The 22,208-nt window shown below is 44.9% G+C and overlaps 1 protein-coding gene across 5 annotated transcripts; it reads left to right on the top strand.

The window, feature by feature from the left end:
• Positions 1 to 339: 339 nt before the first annotated feature.
• On the top strand, positions 340 to 20,504 carry LOC135526374 (GDNF family receptor alpha-4-like). Of its 5 annotated transcripts, none has more exons than XM_064954703.1 (8): positions 340 to 521; positions 7,884 to 8,165; positions 11,744 to 11,821; positions 12,095 to 12,446; positions 12,555 to 12,664; positions 12,925 to 13,059; positions 17,124 to 17,260; positions 19,335 to 20,504. In XM_064954703.1, the coding sequence occupies exons 1-8, from the start codon at positions 515 to 517 to the stop codon at positions 19,539 to 19,541; spliced, it is 1,308 nt and encodes a 435-aa protein (XP_064810775.1). In that variant the 5' UTR covers positions 340 to 514; the 3' UTR covers positions 19,542 to 20,504. The 5 variants fall into 5 exon arrangements, with proteins under 5 accessions (XP_064810775.1, XP_064810774.1, XP_064810776.1 ...); XM_064954702.1 differs by having other exon boundaries at positions 340 to 893; XM_064954705.1 differs by lacking the exon at positions 340 to 521 and adding an exon at positions 4,335 to 5,286.
• Positions 20,505 to 22,208: the final 1,704 nt, after the last annotated feature.

Here is a 22,208-nt window from a genome sequence, read left to right as displayed (position 1 = left end):
GAATAGAACAAAATACAAATAGAACATAAAAATAGAATAGATTGTATAATAGAATGACACTGCATGGCATCAATAGAATACATAGAATAAAATAGTTTGTCAGGCAATAAAAAGGGATGGTTTGGCTTGACAGTAAGTCCATTAGTCGAAAGGGCAATATTTACGTGGATGTAAATAGATTGGCTGAAATTGATTGACTTGACACATGAAATACAAACGACCATGAGATCCTATTTAGTTTGAAATTATGGCCAAACTCGAATATGTCCAGCCTACTACAGTAGCGCTACACCACTAACTATATGCCCTCGTCGCCCTGCCTGAGCACTTCTTCTTCAGGACGCGTCTGTGAAAGTCATTTAACACACTGTCGCACAGTGAACTGACGAGCGCGAGGAGGAGGGATCTGTCATCTTCACGGTCTCAGGCAGCATGTGGACGGGCTCCTATCGTGCCACTGTCGAGAGAGAAATGGCGAGAGCCAGTGTCAAAATTCGAGAACATCTATCTTTGGATGCAGAGTAAGCTGATGTTTCACAGCTGTAAATAGTTTTTGAGTCTTGGTTCATTGTATTCAGTCTACAGGGCACGCGCTACACTTTGGCGGTGGTGACAGTTAATCTATCTGAGCTGGGTTCTCGGCCAGTGCAATCTAAGGAATTAATCGTTATACAGGACTATACACCTGCAACTTGTTCCCAGAACGGTGGTGACTGACTCCAGTTGGATGTAACGTTGAGCGGAGTGACGCGGGTCGGTTTGCGGGCAAATAGAGCGGTGGCGGACCAAACGCACAACGTCCAATTTAATCTCCCTTCCCGTGTCCCTGTGCTCCGCCCGACTCATAACGGAGATGTTGTTCCTCGGAATACTGCTCAACATCTTCATACGAGGTAAAATGAAGGAAGATATCCATGCTGTTACATACATTTTTGCCGTCAGTCATTCAAGCTACACGATGGTCTACTACCTTACAATTGTTTTTTTAGCATCTGGATTTTATAGGCAATCATGACACATTTACTCATCTAATTTAAGTATTTGATGATTTCAATTCGTAATAAGGCGAATTACCCCGTAACACCATAACATTTTACATTATGGTTAAAATGCTCGTTTTCAGTGAGCTTTGGATGCAGGCATGGCTTCTAATATGCTCTGCAATGAATAAATGTATTAAACCTATTCATTGATCTTCTAGGCTACATAAACTGCTCTTAATAAACATTTTATGACAACATTCATATTTAGTGAAAAGAGAGACTGTAGGAACCACTTGGAAACTACTTGAATTTAAACTTTGTATTAATTAAAATATTTTAGAAATGATTTCCAGTCTTGGGACAAAGGCTGATGATCGCTAAAACCACTCGTTTTTGATATTCTGAAATTGATATTCTGTGAGTTGGTGCCGCCCGATGCATAGGCTACACAAATAATTCCCCCGCGGATCGACCGTTTTATTTCTTAGCGGTGTTAATGATTGTGTTTTTGGTGTGCTGGTGTAAGCGACAGTCCCAGGGGTCGCATTGTATATCATCTGTGGGTTGTGTGTTTCTCTCTCGCCCGAGTGAGCGTGGTTTGATTTACGGAAACACCTTTCTGGCTTGCAGGTCTCTTTCTTAAAAAAACAAACTAATCTTAATATAAATTCAGCTCACCTCCAACCGCACATCAGAATAAATGGTAAAGTTGTTGTTCAATGAGGAAGCGCACTCAACCGATGCCTGTGTGCAACAGCGGAATCGTGGTTGACGTCTTATCGACGCACAGGTGCGTATGGCCGCCAGATATGCGTCCAGGTGTGTTTGAGTAGCCGCAGAGGCAGACACTGGGACCGGGCGCCGCACGGCGGGGTGCGCATTAAGTTTTGACAGCCCAGCGGGTCACACACACATACACAGGTGACAGGTGATTTTACTGCACAGCGGGAGGCTGGGGTTGAACAAGATGGCTTTGGCAAAGGTCAACGGCAGATAAACAGCTAGCTGTAAACTCCTTTATAATTTCCTCATAGAAAAAGATTCAGTTAAGGGAAAGAAAATGGCATGCATGGGAGATGAAAAGGTATTGTAACGACCCTGGGTTTATAAGCGCGGAAATCGACTCTGCCGCACGAGCATGCTTTTTGCTGCACAGTCAATAGCGCGCCGGACCTCGGGCTCGAAGGTCGAGGGTTCGAGACCTGCTCCCTGCTGTTTCATTACATTGGTGTCGGAAGTGATCGGACCTTGCATCCACGACAGTGCGTGTGCTTGACCGGTGAGCGCGTTCCTGTGAGACGTAGAGCCACAAGCTAGCGCGAGGACGCGCTCTTTGAAAGGTGGGACCTGCTCCCTGTTGTTTCATTTCAATATTCTCTGCCCGCTTCAAGTTGCACCGTAGGCCTATACAGAAAATGCCGTTGACTCTTTCGATACTATAACATGAAAAACGGTTCGTTACTAGAATATCTGTTTTTTTAGGTTAACCTACTTCCGTCAAATGTGTCATATGTCATAGACTACGGATTGAGATAACGAGTCTGTCTAGTAATTTGTCAGACTCTTCTCAAGGGGGCAGTAGTAAATTAGCCAGGCTGACGCAGCGCAAAACACTTTTGAGAAGCAAGCAAGAGAGAGAAAATGCCGACTGCATGGCTTCTTCTAACGAAAACATACTTCCACGCCCGCAGTTTATTGACAAAACTGGCTCCAGAAGCGAACTATGGGAATACTTTGCCAACAGAGCAGATGATGGGAATACTTTCCTTACAAAGCATACACTCTAAAAAGAAAACGTTCCTGGAGTGTCCTTCAGGGTTTCTGCAAATTGAAACTTGGGGAACCCTTATAAGTTCTTCGTAGAACCCTTTTTAAAGGGTAATTCAAATAACCAATTTTAATGAAGCCTCAAATAACCTTTGCCGTTTATTTTTGAACTACTCCCCTCCCCTATTATTATTATTATTAATAATAATATGCATAACAATAACACAATATTTGTGGTAAATGTGAATGAAAAACACTGTTAATGGTTTTCATACACATACCTTGTCCATAATGTAGAGGCCTATGGGATATTTTCATTAATGAGGTAAGGGAGGAGGATCTGCATAACTTACCAATTGACATGTCTTTGTATGCCTCCTCCTCTGTGTACCTGCAGACACAAAGTGAGCAGTTCAGTCATCTGCACCCAATACAGCTATATATTCTTACCTCTTTTTGATTGATATCCATTGAATGGTGTCCATTTTCCATTTTAGGAAGATTCAGAAAAGATAGATGGTATCATCATAAAACAATATCAATTTATATCATACAATTATAAAAATGTACCTTAAATTTAGGATATCTTTACATTTTTGGGTTAACATTTACATTACATTTACATTTAAGTCATTTGGCAGACGCTCTTATCCAGAGCGACTTACAAATTGGGTTAAGTGCCTGCACTGGCTGTACTTTGAAATCCAAATGTTTCAGTTGGGCAGTTAGGTTTCTACAAAAATCCCAACAAACTAAGGAGGTTCCTTGATGAACCCCACCTCATTTGGGGATCTTGGAAGTCTTTTGGGGGGCATTCTTCAGTGCCAAGACCCTAAGGTTCTTCAAAGAACTTTGAGGATCTTAGAAGAACCCTTATTGAAACCCTCATTTTTAGAGAGCACCGAAACAACTATGCAAGGCAGGGCAGTGCAAGGGCGGTTTAGCCAAAATGACAAACTATTTTACACACAACATTTTAATTGTAACGTTATTCTACTAGCAACAGGAGGCTATTTTCAAATGATTTTTCAGTGACACGAACATGAACACACACTATGTACACAAAAGTATTTGGACACCCCTTCAAATTAGTGGATTTGGGTATTTTAGCCACAACCGTTGCTGACAGGTGTATACAATCGAGCACACAGCCATGCAATCTCCATAGACAAACATTGGCAGTAGAATGGCCTTACCGAAAAGCTCAGTGACTTTCAACGTGGCACTGTCATAGGATGCCAACTTTCTAACAAGTCAGTTTGTCAAAGAGCTTCCCTGGTCAACTGTAAGTACAATTTGTCTGTCCTCTGTTGCAGCACTTACTGCCAAATTCCAAACTGCCACAGGAAGCAATGTCAGAACAAGAACTGTTAGTCGGGAGCTTCATGAAATGGGTTTCCATGGCCGAGCAGCCGCACACAAGCCTAAGATCACTATGCACAATGCCAAGCGTGCCGTAATTGGACTCTGGAGCAGTGGAAACGCATTCTCTGGAGTGATGAATCCCGCTTCACCATCTGGTAGTCCAATGGACGAATCTGGGTTTGGCGGATGCCAGGAGAATGCTACCTGCCCCAGTGCATAGTGCCAACTGTAAAGTTTGGTGGAGGAGAAATAATGGTCTGGGGATGTTTTTCATGGTTTGGGCTAGGCCCCTTAGTTACAGTGAAGGGAAATCATAAGGCTACAGTATACAATGACATTCTAGACGATTTTGTGCTTCCAACTTTGTGGTAACAGTTTGGGGAAGGCCGTTTTCTGTGCACAAAGCGAGGTTCATACATAAATTATTTGTCGAGATTGGTGTGGAAGAACTTGAGTGGCCTGCACAGTGGTTTGACCTCAACCCCATCGAACACCTTTGGGATGAATTGGAACGTCGACTGCGATAGCCCTATTTTGTAAAAGACCAAGGACATATTATGGCAAGAACAGCAAAGAGAAATTACAGTCCATCATTTCTATAAGACATGGTCAGTAAATCCAGAAAATTTAATGAACTTTGTGTACAGTCTAAAAACCATCAAGTGCTATGATGAAACTGGCTCTCATGATGACTGCCACAGGAAAGGAAGACCCAGAGTTATCTCTGCTGCAGAGAATAATTTAGAGTTAACAGCCTAAGACATTTCAGCCCAAATAAATGCTTCACAGTGTTCAAGTAACAGTCACATCTCAACATCAACTGTTCAGAGGAGACTGTGTGAATCACGCTTTCATTGTAGAATTGCTGCATACCAACCACTACTAAAGGGCAGCAAAAATAAGAAGAGACTTGTTTGGGCCAGGAAACACGAGTGTAAGGGCTATTTGACCAAGAAGGAGAGTGATGGAGTGCTGCATCAGATGACCTGGCCTCCACAATTACCCAACCTCAACCCAATTGAGATGGTTTGGTATGAGTTGTACCGCAGAGTGAATGAAAAGCAGCCAACAAGTGCTCAGCATATGTGGGAACTCCTCCAAGACTGTTGGAAAAGCATTCCAGTTGAAGCTGGTTGAGAGAATACCAAGAGTGTGCAAAGCTGTCATCAAGGTAAAGGATGGCTACTTAAATATTTGTTTAATACTTTTTTGTTTACTACATGATTCCACATGTGTAATTTCATAGTGTTGATGTCTTCACTATTATTCTACAATGTAGAAAATAGTATATAATCAAGAAAAACCTTTGTAAGAGTAGGAGTGTCCAAACATTTAACTGGTGCTGTAGACTGCATTTGGATTACTGATAGTGTTATTTGTGTTGTTAACTGGATTCATTCTGACATTCCTGATTTCTTGTTTCTAGTTTTTGATTATTTATTTTTTGTGTACTTGTTTTAGGAGCTGGCAACACCAGCATTTCGCTGCACCCGCTTTAACATCTGCTAAACTGTGTACGTGACCAATTAACTTTGATTTGATGATAGGTTTGATAGCACATAGGATTTGTTTGGAATACGGAATGTGTGTGCATATGGGGACAGAAGAGGTGTGTGTGTGTGACCGTCTAGTGGTTGTGTGCCTCCATGGGGTAGCTTGGGGTTGTATGTGTGTTTTTGTTGATAACTATGATTTGGAACTCTAACACAGGAGTAACAGATGGTGTGTTGGGCTTTTGCCTCCTTGGCTGTGAGATTCACCCTGTTTGTGTGTGTGTGTGTGTGTGTGTGTGTGTGTCTTCACTGAAACTCTTTAATTTGCCCATTCTGCTGTACACACAGGGACTCCATGACATCATACCTCACTGCTCCCTCATATGAACTTTGGGATTGCACTCCACTGCTCTGCATCCATAACCACTGATCTTGAGACAGCACTCCCAATCCATGACCTATCCCTAACCATTAATGAACGACACATCAGAACTGGCCCAGGATCAGTTACATGTAAAATGGTAACACTTAAACCTTACAGGTGTAATGCTTTATAGCTTGCTGTTAAAACGGGTTTTACCATTTATAATGTCTTACGAACCACATACATACGGGTCCCCTCAACTTCTTTCAAAAGGTGATAAGGTCAATGTGACGTCATGTGATTGCGAGTGATTCACCTGGTATGTGTATGGCAACGTGTGACTAGTTCAGGGGGAAAGTCTGAGTTTCCTGCTTTTTATATGACATGGGTAATTTGTCTTCTTCCTCTACCTGTAGTTGGTGCTCTAGTGTTTAAAGCGACAATCTGCAGTAGGAACAATAACAAAGCGGCCCCCCCCCCCCGCTGGTTTGGTGAAATGCTGAGGGATGGAGCTGGATAAATGTAATCACTCTCAAATACATAGACAGAGCTATGGATGCAAGGATTGACCATCCATGATATCCAAATGATAGTTTTAACCATGTGTTAAGGCTATATAGTGTTTGTTTACATTTTCTTTGTTGACACACATTGGAGTAAAACAAGTTTATATTTTGGGTTCTGACGGGGGATATGACAGTTGAATTAAGCGTATGAAGCCTTTATAAAAGTTATATTCTTGAAGACTCGATGGGTACATATCATCCATTTATGAGTCGAGAAATGGATGTAGCAACTGCTGATTGCCCCTTTAAGCGTTCTTACGCACCCCCACCGTACTTAATTTATTCCATTTACGTTCTCCCATTGATCTACGTTGTACCCCGAGTCTCGGGTAGTCTGTTTCCTGAAACTCAACACATTCGATTTAAATATGTTGCTCTATTGAATATGAAGCTCCTTTTTACTCAACCACTTCAGGCATCGGGTGCAGGTTTTCCTAACTGACTATTTCAATCCGCTGTGTAGTGCTCGGGCGAAAAAACAGAACGCGTACCCAGGTGGGGCCCCAGGACCGAGTTTGGGATACCCTGATCTAGTGTGTGGCAAGGTGTGTGTGTGTCACAGACAGATTGCTGTACCCCCCCCCCCCTGTGGATGTGTGGTATTGTGTTTTTGTAATAATGATAGACTCCGTGCCCACAGTCCCCCTCACAGCAGGAGTCAGACATAAAAGGGTTCCTCTCTGGTTGTGTGTGCGTGTTTTTCAGCACATGCTGATTGCGGCTCACACTGTGAGTGTGTCCTAGCCAGCAAGGTTCTGATTGGTGTGTGTCGCCAAACGGTGTTTGTCTCTGTCTGGCTTTCTCTCTCTCTCCGGTGAGTTTTTAAATGACTGTCATCGGAAAACGTTAGTGTGTCTGTAGGTTTGTGCGTAAACTATTGAATTTTACCAAGGGAGAATTTTGTATTGGTTTACAAATAACAGTCGAAAGCAGCCGAAAATATCACGCAGAACATTTCTGGGGTAAAATAGGAGGTATTTCCCAAATATGAAACCTCACACTGTAAACTCTGGCTTTTGATTCACTCGAAGACAATGCCTTCTCGTCCGTGGAAATGAGATACTGTAGAGAAAGACTCATACATTCAGTATTGGCTTTTCATATTTAACGTCAGTGCATTCAGCCCAAATACAAATAAATGGGTTCACAGAGTGAAAGTACTTGTATATAAGTCATAAAAGATACTAGAATGGACATGCCCTTTTTAAGCAACATTCCGTGGTAGGTCACCCTGTCCACCATATTGATTGGACCATTTAGAAATGTTTGGAACAGCTACTCATCCCAATACGATGGCTGACCATTCTCCTCCTCCCCTCTGTCTCCTCCGCCCTCTTTTCTGTAGGTGTGGTCCCCTCCTTGTCGCCCCTCCCCCTTGGCTTTGTAGACTGTGTGGAGGCAGAGAGGGGGTGTAAGGAAGACCCCCGGTGTAAGGAGCTGTACATGACCCTGGAGTACTGTGCATCCGAGGAGGCGTTGGCTCCGCTGGGGAACAAGGCCAGCATAGAGTGCCTGGAGGCCCTGAGCGGCCTGCACTACCTCCCTCTGTTGGCCTGCAAGTGTCAGCGCGGCGCACGCAGAGAGGAGCACTGCCTCAAAGTCTACTGGAGCATCAGGATCCTGCAGGGTGAGTGTGTGTCCGTGCGTGTGTGCGTATGAGTTTATAAAAAACGTGGTAGGTGTAGACGCGCGTGTGTGTCACAAAGTGTGTATGTTTGATTACTAGCTTGCAGAGGGAATGGGGCAGTTTACATTTTTTAGTACCATTGGTTCTTGACCCACCATTTGGCCAATACTACGTTAGACCCCTGGCCATCCTCTGTGACACATCCCTATAGCCACCGTGTTTTGCCACTGATGCTACAGTCACTGCATGGCTACGCATCTGACTATCAGGTTTTGTGTCCCAAATGGAACCCTATTCCCTATATAATGGAAAAAAACTATTCCCCATAGGTCCTGGTCAAAAGTAGTGCACTAATATATATATATATATATATATATATGGAATTGGGTACCATTTGGGACTCACCGTCAGTGAGAGTTAATGACAGCTAATGGAGCTATCCCCCATGCTCCGTTAGTCACCATGCATACGGTAATTACACAGCACTCTTCTCTAACGCAGAACAGAGTTCTCTCCCCTACCGTGTCATTAAGGAAAACAGTACACAGGGATTTACATGAACAGATTAGTAGATTTATATACTGAACAAAAATATAAACGCAACATGCAACAATGATTCAATGATTTTACTGAGTTACAGTTCATGTAAAGAAATCAGTCAATTGAAATAAATAAATTATGCCCTAATCTACGGTTGTCACATGACTGTGCAGGGGCACCGTCATGGGTGGGCCTGGGAGGGCGTAGGACAACCCACTGTGGAGCCATGCCCAGCCAATCAGAATTAGTTTTTCCCCACTTAAGGGCTTTATTACAGAGAGAAATACTCCTCAGTTTCATCAGCTGTCCGGGCGGCTGGTCTCAGACGATCCCGCAGGTGAAGAAGCCAGATGTGGAGGTCCTGGGTTGGCGTGGTTAGACGTGGTCTGAGGTTGTGAGGCCGGTTGGAAGTTCTGCCAAATATTCTAAAATGACTTTGGAGGTGGCTTATGGTAGAAAAATCTACATTAAATTCTCTTGCAACAGCTCTGGTGGACATTCCTGCAGTCAGCTTGCCAATTGCACACTCACTCAAAGCTTGAGACATCTGTGGCATTGTGTTGTGTGACAAAACTGCACATTTTAGAGTGGCCTTTATAGCCCCCAGCACAAGGCGCACCTGTGTAATGATCATGCTGTTTTAATCCGTTTCTTGATATGCCACACCTGTCAGGTGAATGGATTATCTTGGCAAAGGAGAAATGCTCACTAACAGGGATGTAAACAAATTTGTGCACAGAATTTGAAAGAAATAAGCTTCTTGTGCGTATGGAACTTTTCTGGGATCTTTTATTTCAGCTCATTAGCATCCACACACAACTTAGTCTTTAGTCTCAGTACACTTCAACTCTACTCTAGTGTGGTCTTAAAAGCAACTTCAGCAGTGTATTTATTTAATTAGGCTAATTATGATCATGTTCCAGATCTGAACTAATTACATGGTGTGAGTACAATCTAACTACACTGAACAAAAATATAAACACAACATGTAAAGTGTTGATCCCAGTGTTGGTCCCACATACATTTTGTGTTTATATTTTTGTTCAGTGTAGCCATCTTTATAGGGTCGGATGACAGGTCACCTAATGGGTCAACTGACCAGGAGGGCCAATCTTGGCCATCTAGTGTATTCACGTTGAAGAATTCATGAACAGCCGCCCCCGCAGTAGTGCAGCTAATTAATTATTCCCATCGGACTCGAGTCATCTGTAGCACTTTCTGGGGCTGTATGGACAGATTACTTGCTGCAAGGCCATGTTCTGGCTGAGCTGTTGTGGTTGACTGTTGCAGCTCGGGTAGGCAGTAGTTGACCACGGTTACTGGTTGGCAGAGAAAGTGACCATCTTGGCTGCCCAGTCGACTCCCGCACTCGTGCTCCTTGGGGCATGAACGGCTCCGGCCGCACCATGAGAAGATCTTTGATGGCTGGAGTAAATGCCTATTGGCTCCTTTTCTTGGGGAAATGGTTGGGTACAGGTCAGGTATTAGCAGAGGGTAGATTGCCTGAGTCGAGTCCAGAGCAGTTAAGGTCTGAAAGGTACTGGGAGCTCCTAGGAACTGGGAATGGGCCAGTTGATAAAGAGCTGAGGGTAAACTAGCTGAGCTGCTAGCCTGTATACTGAACTCAAGGGTTGTGGTAGCATTCAAAGCTGGTCCGAAGTTATATCTCCTTCTGGGGATGACTGGTTGGAGCTGCTTGAATAGGCTTTACTTGACTTGCAGAGAGAGCTGCCCTAGACTTTAGTTGGTCTGCTGCTGCCTTAAGGGAACCTGGAGTAGAGGTTCTCAATGGTTGAGATTGAAGCTCGTCTTTGTCGCTTGTGTTGAGGGGCTCAGCTTCCGTGCTAAGCTCGGAGTCTCTTGGTGGTTTCAGACATTGCACTGAGGCTTGAGTGGTCACCTTGGTTTCTGAGTTTGTAATGTACTTTCTCTTGGAAAGCCTGTGGCAGTTCTTGTCCGTCCCTTTCTCCCTGGGTAGCAATATAAGTACAGTCAGACTGAGAGAGGGGGGGGGGGGGTGTTCTGGACTGGGCACAGAGGTTCGCCTGCCTGCACTAGTGACTAGTTGTGTCCACTCTGTGCTGCCTAGGTTCTATATAATTGTAAAAATAAATAAATAGTATACTTCAAAGGGTCTTAAAATTCAAAATCAAAGAACTAAATGATCCTTGGTGTGGCCTTCTTAACCATATATCTAAGCGATATGGAATTGTTTTAACAGCAATTACCAAAATCCTAATCTTCGTGTGGCAGTTTTTCCGGCTCAGAGAGGAAAAGTTGAAGTGAGAGGTTTCACTCGCCAAAATCAGTCCAAAAATAAGCCCAATGTGTTTCTATGGGCTTATTTTGGACCTAAACGTTACGCCTGCTTTCCTGCCTTTGGGAGAGAAATGAGCATCTCGTCATTATATACAGATCTCTGGAAGGATTATACTTTTATGCCTGCCACGTTAGGTTAGATACACAGACCACATGAGAGAGGAATATGCACAACAATGAGAGGGACAGAGACCTTTTGTGAAAGTATATCTCCCCTACTTTGAAGAACTAGTAAAATGATCGTCAGACAGCTCTGCGGCATACTTAGGCAGGCTAGCTAAATAGGATGACTAAAGACAGTACAGTATGGGGAACACAGCCATCTTTATAGGGTCAGGTGACCGGTCCCCTGATGGCTCATCTGACCCTCATGAATGGTAAATGTACCCATGATGGAATTTAGACTAGGTGTTATTATGATGTTGGTAGCAGGTGTGTGATGTTTTAATGAGATGTTGGCTGAGTGCTTTGAGTCCCTGTTATGATGTGATGCTTCCGTGTGTGTTTGATTATGTTGTGATTCTGTTTCCTGTGGTGTTGGAGATTATGATGCGATTCGGTCTACTGTCATGTTCTTTTCAGGTTATGTGGTGATCTCTCCTGCATGTGTTATGTTTAGGTTGCGATGTGATATCATGATGTTAGGTTGTAATATGACGCTGCCTCCCATGTTATTATTATTAGGTTGTAATGTGATGTTCTCCTCTGTGACCATGAAGGTTATGATGACATTGAGGGGTCTCCCTATGAGGACTCGCCAGTGGAGTCTTCTCGAATGGCCTCCTTAGTGGCAGCAGGTAGCCTGCAGCACAATCATTTATTAACCTCAGGCACTCCTGATCAATACACTCCTAAACCCTGTCACCAATCAATCCACTCATCTCTATAGCACTCAAGTGACCAGATTTTCACTTTCTCTCCCCTATCTTCCTCTCTTTGTCGCCCCCCTCTTCCTCTCCCTCTCTCTCTCTCTCTCTCTCTCTCTCTCCCCTTCTCTCTCTCTCTCTCTCCTTCCCCATACCTGTCTCTATCTATCCACCTCCATCTTTCCCCATCCCCCTCTCTCTCAGCCTCCTCTCTTCTTCTAGATGGACAGAACGTATGTCTGAAGGCAGCCCAGGACTGTGGTCTGTATGAGAAATGTGGTTCCCTGAGGTCTGAGTACGTCCTGGCCTGCACCAAGCATGCCCCAGGCTCGGACCACTGCAACAGGCAGAAGTGCCACCGGGCGCTGCGGCGCTTCCTGGAGCGCGTTCCGGAGGAGTACAGCCTGGGGTTGCTGTTCTGCCCCTGTACTGACAAACTGTGTGGGGAGAGACGCAGGAAGACCATCGTCCCTTCCTGTTCCTACCAGGAGAGAGACTGGATACAGCCCAACTGTCTGCTTCTGCAGAGCTTCTGCAGGAGGGACCAACTCTGCAGGTCAGACAAACACTATATGTACACACACAAAACACAAACCTTTTTGCTCCTAGAAGCACTCTCATTTGTGTGTGTGTGTGTGTGTCTGTGTGTGTGTGTGAGATTCAGGTCCAGACTGGCTGATTTCCAGTATAACTGCCAGCCCTCTGGCCATTCCCCTTCTGGCTGTATCAGAGAGAGTGGAGCTGTGTGCCTCAAATCCTACGCCGGACTGATCGGTAAGAGAGCGAGTGAGAGAGGGAGAGGTGAAAGAAGTCAGTCTGGTTTCACGAGGCTTGAGGAGAAAGGGGGATGCAGCTAAATATGAAGGATGGAGAGGGGTGAGATGAGGGAGGAGAGAGACTAAAAGAAAATAGAGAATGATAAAGATGACAGAGAGTGTGTTAGCGGATGGTGTCAGGGCTGTGTCAGTGGGCCCAGCCTTAGGAACTTTTGCAGTAGGAGTTGACTTCGGTAACCTTTGACCCCCCCCCTCCAGGCACCATCATGACCCCCAACTACGTCAGCAACAGCACTGTGGATGTGGACTTGTGGTGCAACTGCGAGGGCAGTGGCAACCAATGGCAGGACTGCCTGAGGATTCAGCACATGTTCACCAACAACCCCTGTCTGGGTTAGTCTGTTCGTCACCCATATGAGTATGTACAGTTGAAGTCGGAAGTTTACATACACTTAGGTCGGAGTCATTAAAACTCATTTTTCAACCACTATAGTTTTGGCATTTTCTTCGTCATTTTTCCAACAATTGTTTATAGACAGATTACTTCACTTATAATTCACTGCATCACAATTCCAGTGGGTCGGAAGTTTTACATACACTAAGTTGACTGTGCCTTTAAACAGCTTGGAAAATTCCAGAAAAGTATTTCATGGCTTTATAAGCTTCTGATTTGCTTCTGTCAATTTGAGGTGTACCTGTGGATGTATTTCAAGGCCGACCGTCAAACTCAGTGCCTCTTTGCTTGACATCATGGGAAAATCAATAGAAATCAGCCAATACCTCAGAAAATAAAATTGTAGACCTCCACAAGTCTGGTTCATCCTTGGGAGCAATTTCCAAAAGCCTGAAGGTACCACGTTCATCTGTACAAACAATAGTACGCAAGTATAAACACTATGGGACCACGTAGCCGTCATACTGCTCAGGAAGGAGACGCATTCTGTCTCCTAGAGATGAACGTACATTGGTGTGAAAAGTTCAAATCAATCCCAGAACAACAGCAAAGGACCCTGTGAAAATGCTGGACGAAATAGGTACAAAACTATCTATATCCACATTAAAACAAGTCCTATATTGACATAACCTGAAAGGCCACTCAGCAAGGAAGAAGCCACCGCTCCAAACCACCACTACGGTCTGCAACTGCACATGGGGACAAAGATCATACTTTTTGGAGAAATGTACTCTGGTCTGATGAAACAAAAATAAAACTGTTTGGCCATAAATACCATCATTATGTTTGGAGGAAAAAGGGGAAGACTTGCAAGCCGAACAACACAACATGTCAACCATGAAGCATGGGGGTGGCAGCATCATGTTGTTGGGGTGCTTTGCTGCAGGAGGGACTGGTGCACTTCACAAAATAGATGGCATCATGAGGAAAGACAATTATGTGGATATATTGAAGCAACATCTCAAGACATCAGTCAGGAAGTTAAAGCTTGGTTGCAAATGGGTCTTCCAATTGGACAATGACCCCAAGCATCAAATCAAATTAAATCAAATTTTATTTGTCAACCCACACATGGTTAGCAGATGTTAATGCGAGTGTAGTGAAATGCTTGTGCTTCTAGTTCCGACAATGCAGTAATAACCAACAAGTAATCTAACTAACAATTCCTAATCTACTGTCTTATACACAGTGTAAGGGGATAAAGAATATGTACATAAGGATATATGAATGAGTGATGATACAGAGCAGCATAGGCAAGATACAGTAGATGGTATCGAGTACAGTATATACATGTGAGATGAGTATGTAAACAAAGTGGCAAAGTTAAAGTGGCTAGTGATACATGTATTACATAAGGATGCAGTCGATGATATAGAGTACAGTATATACGTATGCATATGAGATGAATAATGTAGGGTAAGTAACATTATATAAGGTAGCATTGTTTAAAGTGGCTAGTGATATATTTACAACATTTCCCATCAATTCCCATTATTAAAGTGACTGGAGTTGAGTCAGTGTCAGTGTGTAGGCAGCAGCCACTCAATGTTAGTGGTGGCTGTTTAACAGTCTGATGGCCTTGAGATAGAAGCTGTTTTTCAGTCTCTCGGTCCCAGCTTTGATGCACCTGTACTGACCTCGCCTTCTGGATGATAGCGGGGTGAACAGGCAGTGGCTCGGGTGGTAGATGTCCTTGATGATCTTTATGGCCTTCCTGTAACATCGGGTGGTGTAGGTGTCCTGGAGGGCAGGTAGTTTGCCCCCGATGATGCGTTGTGCAGACCTCACTACCCTCTGGAGAGCCTTACGGTTGAGGGCGGAGCAGTTGCCGTACCAGGCGGTGATACAGCCCGCCAGGATGCTCTCGATTGTGCCTCTGTAGAAGTTTGTGAGTGCTTTTGGTGACAAGCCGAATTTCTTCAGCCTCCTGAGGTTGAAGAGGCGCTGCTGCGCCTTCTTCACGATGCTGTCTGTGTGAGTGGACCAATTCAGTTTGTCTGTGATGTGTATGCCGAGGAACTTAAAACTTGCTACTCTCTCCACTACTGTTCCATCGATGTGGATAGGGGGTGTTCCCTCTGCTGTTTCCTGAAGTCCACAATCATCTCCTTAGTTTTGTTGACGTTGAGTGTGAGGTTATTTTCCTGACACCACACTCCGAGGGCCCTCACCTCCTCCCTGTAGGCCGTCTCGTCGTTGTTGGTAATCAAGCCTACCACTGTTGTGTCGTCCGCAAACTTGATGATTGAGTTGGAGGCGTGCGTGGCCACGCAGTCGTGGGTGAACAGGGAGTACAGGAGAGGGCTCAGAACGCACCCTTGTGGGGCCCCAGTGTTGAGGATCAGCGGGGAGGAGATGTTGTTACCTGCCCTCACCACCTGGTGGCGGCCCGTCAGGCAGTCCAGTACCCAGTTGCACTGGGCGGGGTCGAGACCCAGGGTCTCGAGCTTGATGACGAGCTTGGAGGGTATTATGGTGTTGAATGCCGAGCTGTAGTCGATGAACAGCATTCTCACATAGGTATTCCTCTTGTCCAGATGGGTTAGGGCAGTGTGCAGTGTGGTTGAGATTGCATCGTCTGTGGACCTATTTGAGCGGTAAGCAAATTGGAGTGGGTCTAGGGAGTCAGGTAGGGTGGAGGTGATATGGTCCTTGACTAGTCTCTCAAAGCACTTCTTGATGACGGACGTGAGTGCTACGGGGCGGTAGTCGTTTAGCTCAGTTACCTTAGCTTTCTTGGGAACATACTTCCAGAGTTGTGGCAAAATGGCTTAAGGACAACAAAGTCAAGGTATTGGAGTGGCCATCACAAAGCCATGACCTCAATCCTATCAAAAATATGTGGGCAGAACTGAAAAAGCGTGTGCGAGCAAGGAGGCCTACAAATCTAACTTAGTTACACCAGCTGTGTCAGAAGGAATGCGTCAAAATTCACCCAACTTATTGTGGGAAGCTTGTGGAAGGCCATCTGAAACGTTTGACCCAAGTTAAACAATTTAAAGACAATGCTACCAAATACTAATTGAGTTTATGTCGACTTCTGACCCACTGGGAATGTGATGAAATAAATAAAAGCTGAAATAAATCATTCTCTCTACTATTATTCTAACATTTCACATTCTTAAAATAAAGTGGTGATCCTAACTGACCTAAGACAGGGAATTTTTACTAGGATTAAATGTCAGGAATTGTGAAAAACTGAGTTAAATGTATTTGGCTGAGGTGTATGTAAACTTCAGACTTCAACTGTATTCATTTGTGGATGTCCATCATCCACATTGGAGTGACCATCACAAAGCCCTGACCTCAATCCTATCAAAAATATGTGGGCAGAACTGAAAAAGCATGCGCGAGCAAGGAGGCCTACAAACCTGACTCAGTTACACCAGCTGTGTCAGGAGGAATGGGCCCAAATTCACCCAACTTATTGTGGGAAGCTTGTGGAAGGCCATCTGAAACGTTTGACCCAAGTTAAACAATTTAAAGGCAATACTCTACCAAATACTAATTGAGTGTATGTAAACTTCTGACCCACTGGGAATGTGATGAAAGAAATAAAATCTGAAATAAATCATTCTCTTTACTATTATTCTGGCATTTCACATTCTTAAAATAAAGTGGTGATCCTAACTGACCTAAAATAGGGAATTTCTTCTAGGATTAAATGTCAGGAATTGTGAAAAACTGAGTTTAAATGTATTTGGCTAAGGTGTATGTAAACATCCGACTTCAACTGTATGTCAATCAAGCAATTGTCAGACCAATCAATCAATGCACTTTACCTGAGGCAAACAATCAATTTACTGCTTGACAGTGCAATCCATCAATCTGTCAAATAGTTAAACACTCAGACACACACTCGCTCTCATACACGGATGTGAATACACACACACACACACACACACACACACACACACACACACACACACACACACACACACACACACACACACACACACACACATATTATGTAATGTAATGTGTCTGTCTGTCTGTCTCACAGAGAACTCCATCAGTACCATGGGTAGCTCCTCCCCTCGGCCAGTGGAGAGCACTTTTCCCCCGCCCTCTCGCCCCTCCCCCTTGGACCAGCAGAATGAGCTCAGCAACAACGCCCAGGATGAGCTCAGCAACAACGCTGTGAGGACTACTACTCAACATTAACCAATACTACCTAACTTTACTCATCATTTCCCAATACAACCAATCATTATTCAACATTCCCCAATACTACCTATCATTACTCAACATTGCCCAGTACTAACTGACATTACTCAACATTACCCAATAGTACCTATCATTATTCAACATTCCCCAATACTACCTATCATTATTCAACATTCCCCAATACTACCTATCATTACTCAACATTACCCAATAGTACCTATCATTATTCAACATTCCCCAATACTACCTATCATTACTCAACATTACCCAATACTACCTATCATTACTCAACATTACCCAATACTACCTATCATTACTCAACATTACCAAAAATGACTTAACATTACCCAATATTATCCAATACTACCTAACATTACTCAATACTACTTATCATTACTCATTACTAAATGCAGCAGACACATTTCAGTTGAATACGTTCAGTTGTACAACTGACTAGGCATTTCCCTTTCCCTGAACACTAACCATCAAGTACTGAAGATGTCGATCTAGTACAGACCTCTAGCACTCTGACCATTGACCAAAGGTGAAGTGACCACAGGCTGGGCTCTGAAGTGTGACCAATTTGGTCACATATGTGACCAAATATTTTCCTGTTTGACCTGGGTTTTTATTTTGGGAGCAACAGTGCAACTAAACAGTGCCAGTTGTGTCAAGTTGGCTGGATGTCCTTTGGGTGGTGGACCATTCGTGACACACATGGGAAACTGTTGAGTGTGAAAAACTCAGCAGCATTGCAGTTCTTGACACACTCAAACCGATGCGCTTGGCACCTACTATCATACCCCATTCAAAGGCACTTTAATATTTTGTCTTGTCCATTCACCCTCTGAATGACACACACAGTCCATGTCTCAATTATCTCAAGGCTTAAAAATCCTTCTTTCACCTGTCTCCTTCCCTTCATCTACACTGATTGAAGTGGATTTAACAAGTGACATCAATGAGGGATCATAGCTTTCACCTGGATTCACCTGGTCTGTCTGTCATGGAAAGAGCAGGTGTTCCTGATGTTTGTACACTCCGTGTACATACCAAGTCCAATTGAAAAATCGTCATTTGATTTTTTTTTGCCCTTATCATGCAGCCATACTAACAACCTGGTAACTTTACTAGTATATGCAAAGATTCTTCAGGAGATGTGTTTCAAAAATAAGTAGTATTCATATAGGCATAATGGAGGTATCTATTTTTCTGTTGCTCCTGAATTTCACGTGGTGCTCCTAACTTCTTAAAATTAGGAGCACCAGTGCTACAAATGATTTGTATTTATTTAGAGCCCTGACTAGAAGCTTCTGGAATGACCATTGACAACAGGAGTGACTGCTGTTGGCTGACCGCTAAATCCGGTTCGGTCAATTGATCAGAATGACAGTGAAGCGCTTTGTGTCTCCACTGCTTCCCACATGCTCAACACAGCCAGAGATTATCTCCATCGCCAGCTAGACCAGGGGGATTCCAGTACCCTCTCTTTCTCGCTCTCTCTCTCATTGGCTGTCTCCTTTTCTCACTATCTCCGTCTTTAATTCTGTCTCTCCCACTACAACTCGCTCTCTCTCCCTCCCTCTCTACATCTCTCTTTTCCTCTTTCCCCCCCTCTCTCTTCCTCACTCTCTCTAAATATTTTTCTCTCTCTTTCTGTCGCTCACTCTCTCTCTCTCTGAGAGGATTAGATGAAGGTGTTTGCAAGAGAAAGTGCATCAATCAAACTTCATCAGTATTAATTTATGCATGCCCATATGTCTATCCATTCCCCTCCTTTACTCTCCCCCCTAATCCTTCCTCCTACTCCCTCCCTCCTTCACTCTCTCCCCTCTTTTCTCTCTTTCCCTCCTCTCCATGTTCCACATTGTAACCTCTCTCTCTCTTTCTCTTTTTCAACCACCAATACATTGTTCCGATTACCTTTATCCCACTCTCTCCTTCTATCCTCTCTTCTCCTCATTCATCCCTCATGTCATCCTCTCTTCTCATTCCTTGTTTCTTTCTCTCTTCCTCTCTTCTAACAATATATCTCTCTCTGTCTCAGGTGGAGCAGAGTGAGGAAGAGGAGGATGTGGAGGAGGAGGAGGAGGAGGGGGGTCAGTTTGACGTGATCCCTCTCTATGCTGAGAAGGCCACGGTGTCCAACCTGGGTTCTGGGGGTGGGGAGGTGTCCCCCCGTCTTTCCATCGGCCCCCCTCCCTCCTTGCTGCTGCTCCTTCTGCTACTGTCTGCCTCTCTGAGCTGTGGGTAAGAGGGGGGGGCACCCCCTTCACACAGACAAGAGCCCCCCCACAGAGACTGAGAGACTGAGAGAGAGAGGCTGAGAGAGAGAGGCTGAGAGAGACAGACAGAGAGAGAGAGAGAGACTTGTACAGTTTTCTTTGTCTTGCTTCACCTTCCACTGTCAGAGACTTGTCTTGTATGACAGACCGGGATGAACCAACTCCAAAGTGACAGAGGGGGGTTAAACTGAGTGACTTGATATATTATATGTAATTTCCTCTTTTGCTGAAAACTTGTGACAGGTTACTATGGGTCCGATGGCGCTTCAGTATATTCAAGCTTAACTCTGTCCATTCATACCTCTATCTCCAGTGATGGAGAAGTCATGAAAAACTAGTCAGTGGTATGAAGGAAGTAATGTGCATATGTAGCATCTCTAAACATGTAGCTTGACAGAGTGTGTTCTGTCTGTGCCAGTGTGTGAGCATTATGCAAAGAGTGGAGGGTTTTTCAGAATCATCTCGTCTCCCGCCTCATACTCACCCCTGTCAGCAGTCACACACACACACACACTAACACACGGCATTAACACACGGCATTAACACAAATAAAACAAGTCATAATGAGAGGAAAAAAGGCATTCCATAAATGTGAGTAATAAAGCAAGTACAAACCAAATGTAATAACTTTTCAACAGGTGCAGGCGCCCGTCTGGGGTTGACACTGGCAAAGAAGATGAGGGGGTAGAGAGAGAGTTTATCATGTGTGGTCTATTTCCACTTTTTACTTGTTTTAGTTTGAGGGGAGATAATATGGTACGGCATGAACTCTTTATCTTATAGTGGCTCTTGGGGAAAAATGTGGGTGAGCGAGCAGTAGAGGGAGAGAAAGAAAGAGTAAACCAGAGAGAGAGAGAGACCCTTGAGCGGAAACATACAATAGAGAATGGCTGGCCCTCCATTTCCTCTGTCTTATAAATCTTTTGCTGACACTAATGTTTTTTGTCTCTTGTTCTTTCCTATTTCTGGGGGATGTAAAATTAACTTCCATCCGGAGGGGTTGGAGATGGTGGTGGACAGAGAAGGGGGGGAGAAGGGAAGGGTAGGAGGTGGGAGAAGGGATGGGGGGGGAGAAGGGAAGGGTAGGAGGTGGGAGAAGGGATGGGGGGGAGAAGGGTAGGAGGTGGGAGAAGGGATGGGGGGAGAAGGGTAGGGCAGGAGGTGGGAGAAGGGATGGGAGGGGGAGAAGGGAAGGGTAGGAGGTGGGAGAAGGGATGGGAGGGGGAGAAGGGAAGGGCAAGAGGTGGGAGAAGGGATGGGAGGGGGAGAAGGGAAGGGCGGGAGGTGGGAGAAGGGATGGGAGGGGGAGAAGGGAAGGGCAGGAGGTGGGAGAAGGGATGGGAGGGGGAGAAGGGAAGGGCAGGAGGTGGGAGAAGGGATGGGAGGGGGAGAAGGGAAGGGCAGGAGGTGGGAGAAGGGATGGGAGGGGGGAGAATGGAAGGGCAGGAGGTGGGAGAAGGGATGGGAGGGGGAGAAGGGAAGGGCAGGAGGTGGGAGAAGGGATGGGAGGGGGGAGAAGGGAAGGGCAGGAGGTGGGAGAAGGGATGGGAGCGGGGAGAAGGGAAGGGCAGGAGGTGGGAGAAGGGATGGGAGGGGGGAGAAGGGATGGGAGGGGGGAGAAGGGAAGGGTGGGGGGAGAAGGGAAGGGCAGGAGGTGGGAGAAGGGATGGGAGGGGGGAGAAGGGAAGGGTGGGGGGAGAAGGGAAGGGTGGGGGGAGAAGGGAAGGGTGGGGCTGGATTGGTGGTATGTCTGCAGTATGTGTCTTGCATCACTCTCTCCCGGGCACTAAAATTGAATTATAAGCTTACACACACCAACTGTCCAACGGCACGTGAACAACAGACAGTTACACAAAGTGTCTGTCAATCAGTCATTCTTTCTGAAAGAAAAGAGGAACACGCTCACCTGAAGATCTATCCTTCCATTCTATAGAACACGAGCATTATTAATGCCAAGGTCAGCGAGTCGCTCGCAGATCTCATGCTGGGGTTAATTGATAGCAGTGAGGAAAGTAGGCGGGAGATTGATGCGCCTGTCAGGCCAGTGTGGGGCCTTTACGAGGCCTGTTGTTATTTTTTAATTGTTGTCGTGGCCGTTTGTCGTCTGCTGACACCTCTCCACTGCCAACAGACAGACTGAGAGAGAGAGAGAGAAAGGGGAGGAGGAGAGGATACCAATCATTTACATCAATATCTCTGAAATAAACAAGCCGAGAAGCCATGCGTTAAATCAACTGGCATTGAGAAGGGTAGTGGAACGGGGAGGGATTATTTTACTGTTCTTGTTCGCTCATATTACAGCTCTATCATAAACACACACACACACACACACACACTGTCAAACATTAGTTCAATAGTGTCTGATTCCCCTGGACTTGAGCATTTTAATCCTGGATGTTGGCACCACTGTTGGCTTAGTTATACCGCCCACTGTGGAGAGACTCAGCCAGGCAGAGATACAAAACAGCACCAACAGAAAGGCACACAAGGAACTAGAATGACACACGCTGATCACAACTCTGTGAGAAACATGTCCAGGGAGAGAAGACTGGAGGAAAGCAAAGTGGGAGAAAAAGAGAGGAAGAGAGAGAGAGAGAGAACTGATATGACCTGCAGGCTTATAGCAAAATAAGTGC

This window comes from Oncorhynchus masou, chromosome 32 (assembly GCF_036934945.1).
Source record: "Oncorhynchus masou masou isolate Uvic2021 chromosome 32, UVic_Omas_1.1, whole genome shotgun sequence".
Classification (NCBI taxonomy): Eukaryota; Metazoa; Chordata; class Actinopteri; order Salmoniformes; family Salmonidae; genus Oncorhynchus; species Oncorhynchus masou.
Note: the sequence above shows the minus strand (reverse complement) of the source record. Positions and strands in the feature narration are given on the sequence as shown.

Excerpts from the sequence above, each read along its gene's own strand:
- LOC135526374 (XM_064954702.1), top strand. The coding sequence starts at position 854 with ATGTTGTTCCTCGGAATACTGCTCAACATCTTCATACGAG. Across the intron at positions 8,166-11,743 it reads GAGCATCAGGATCCTGCAGG|GTTATGATGACATTGAGGGG; the intron begins GTGAGTGTGTGT and ends GTGACCATGAAG. Across the intron at positions 17,261-19,334 it reads ATGAGCTCAGCAACAACGCT|GTGGAGCAGAGTGAGGAAGA; the intron begins GTGAGGACTACT and ends TCTCTGTCTCAG.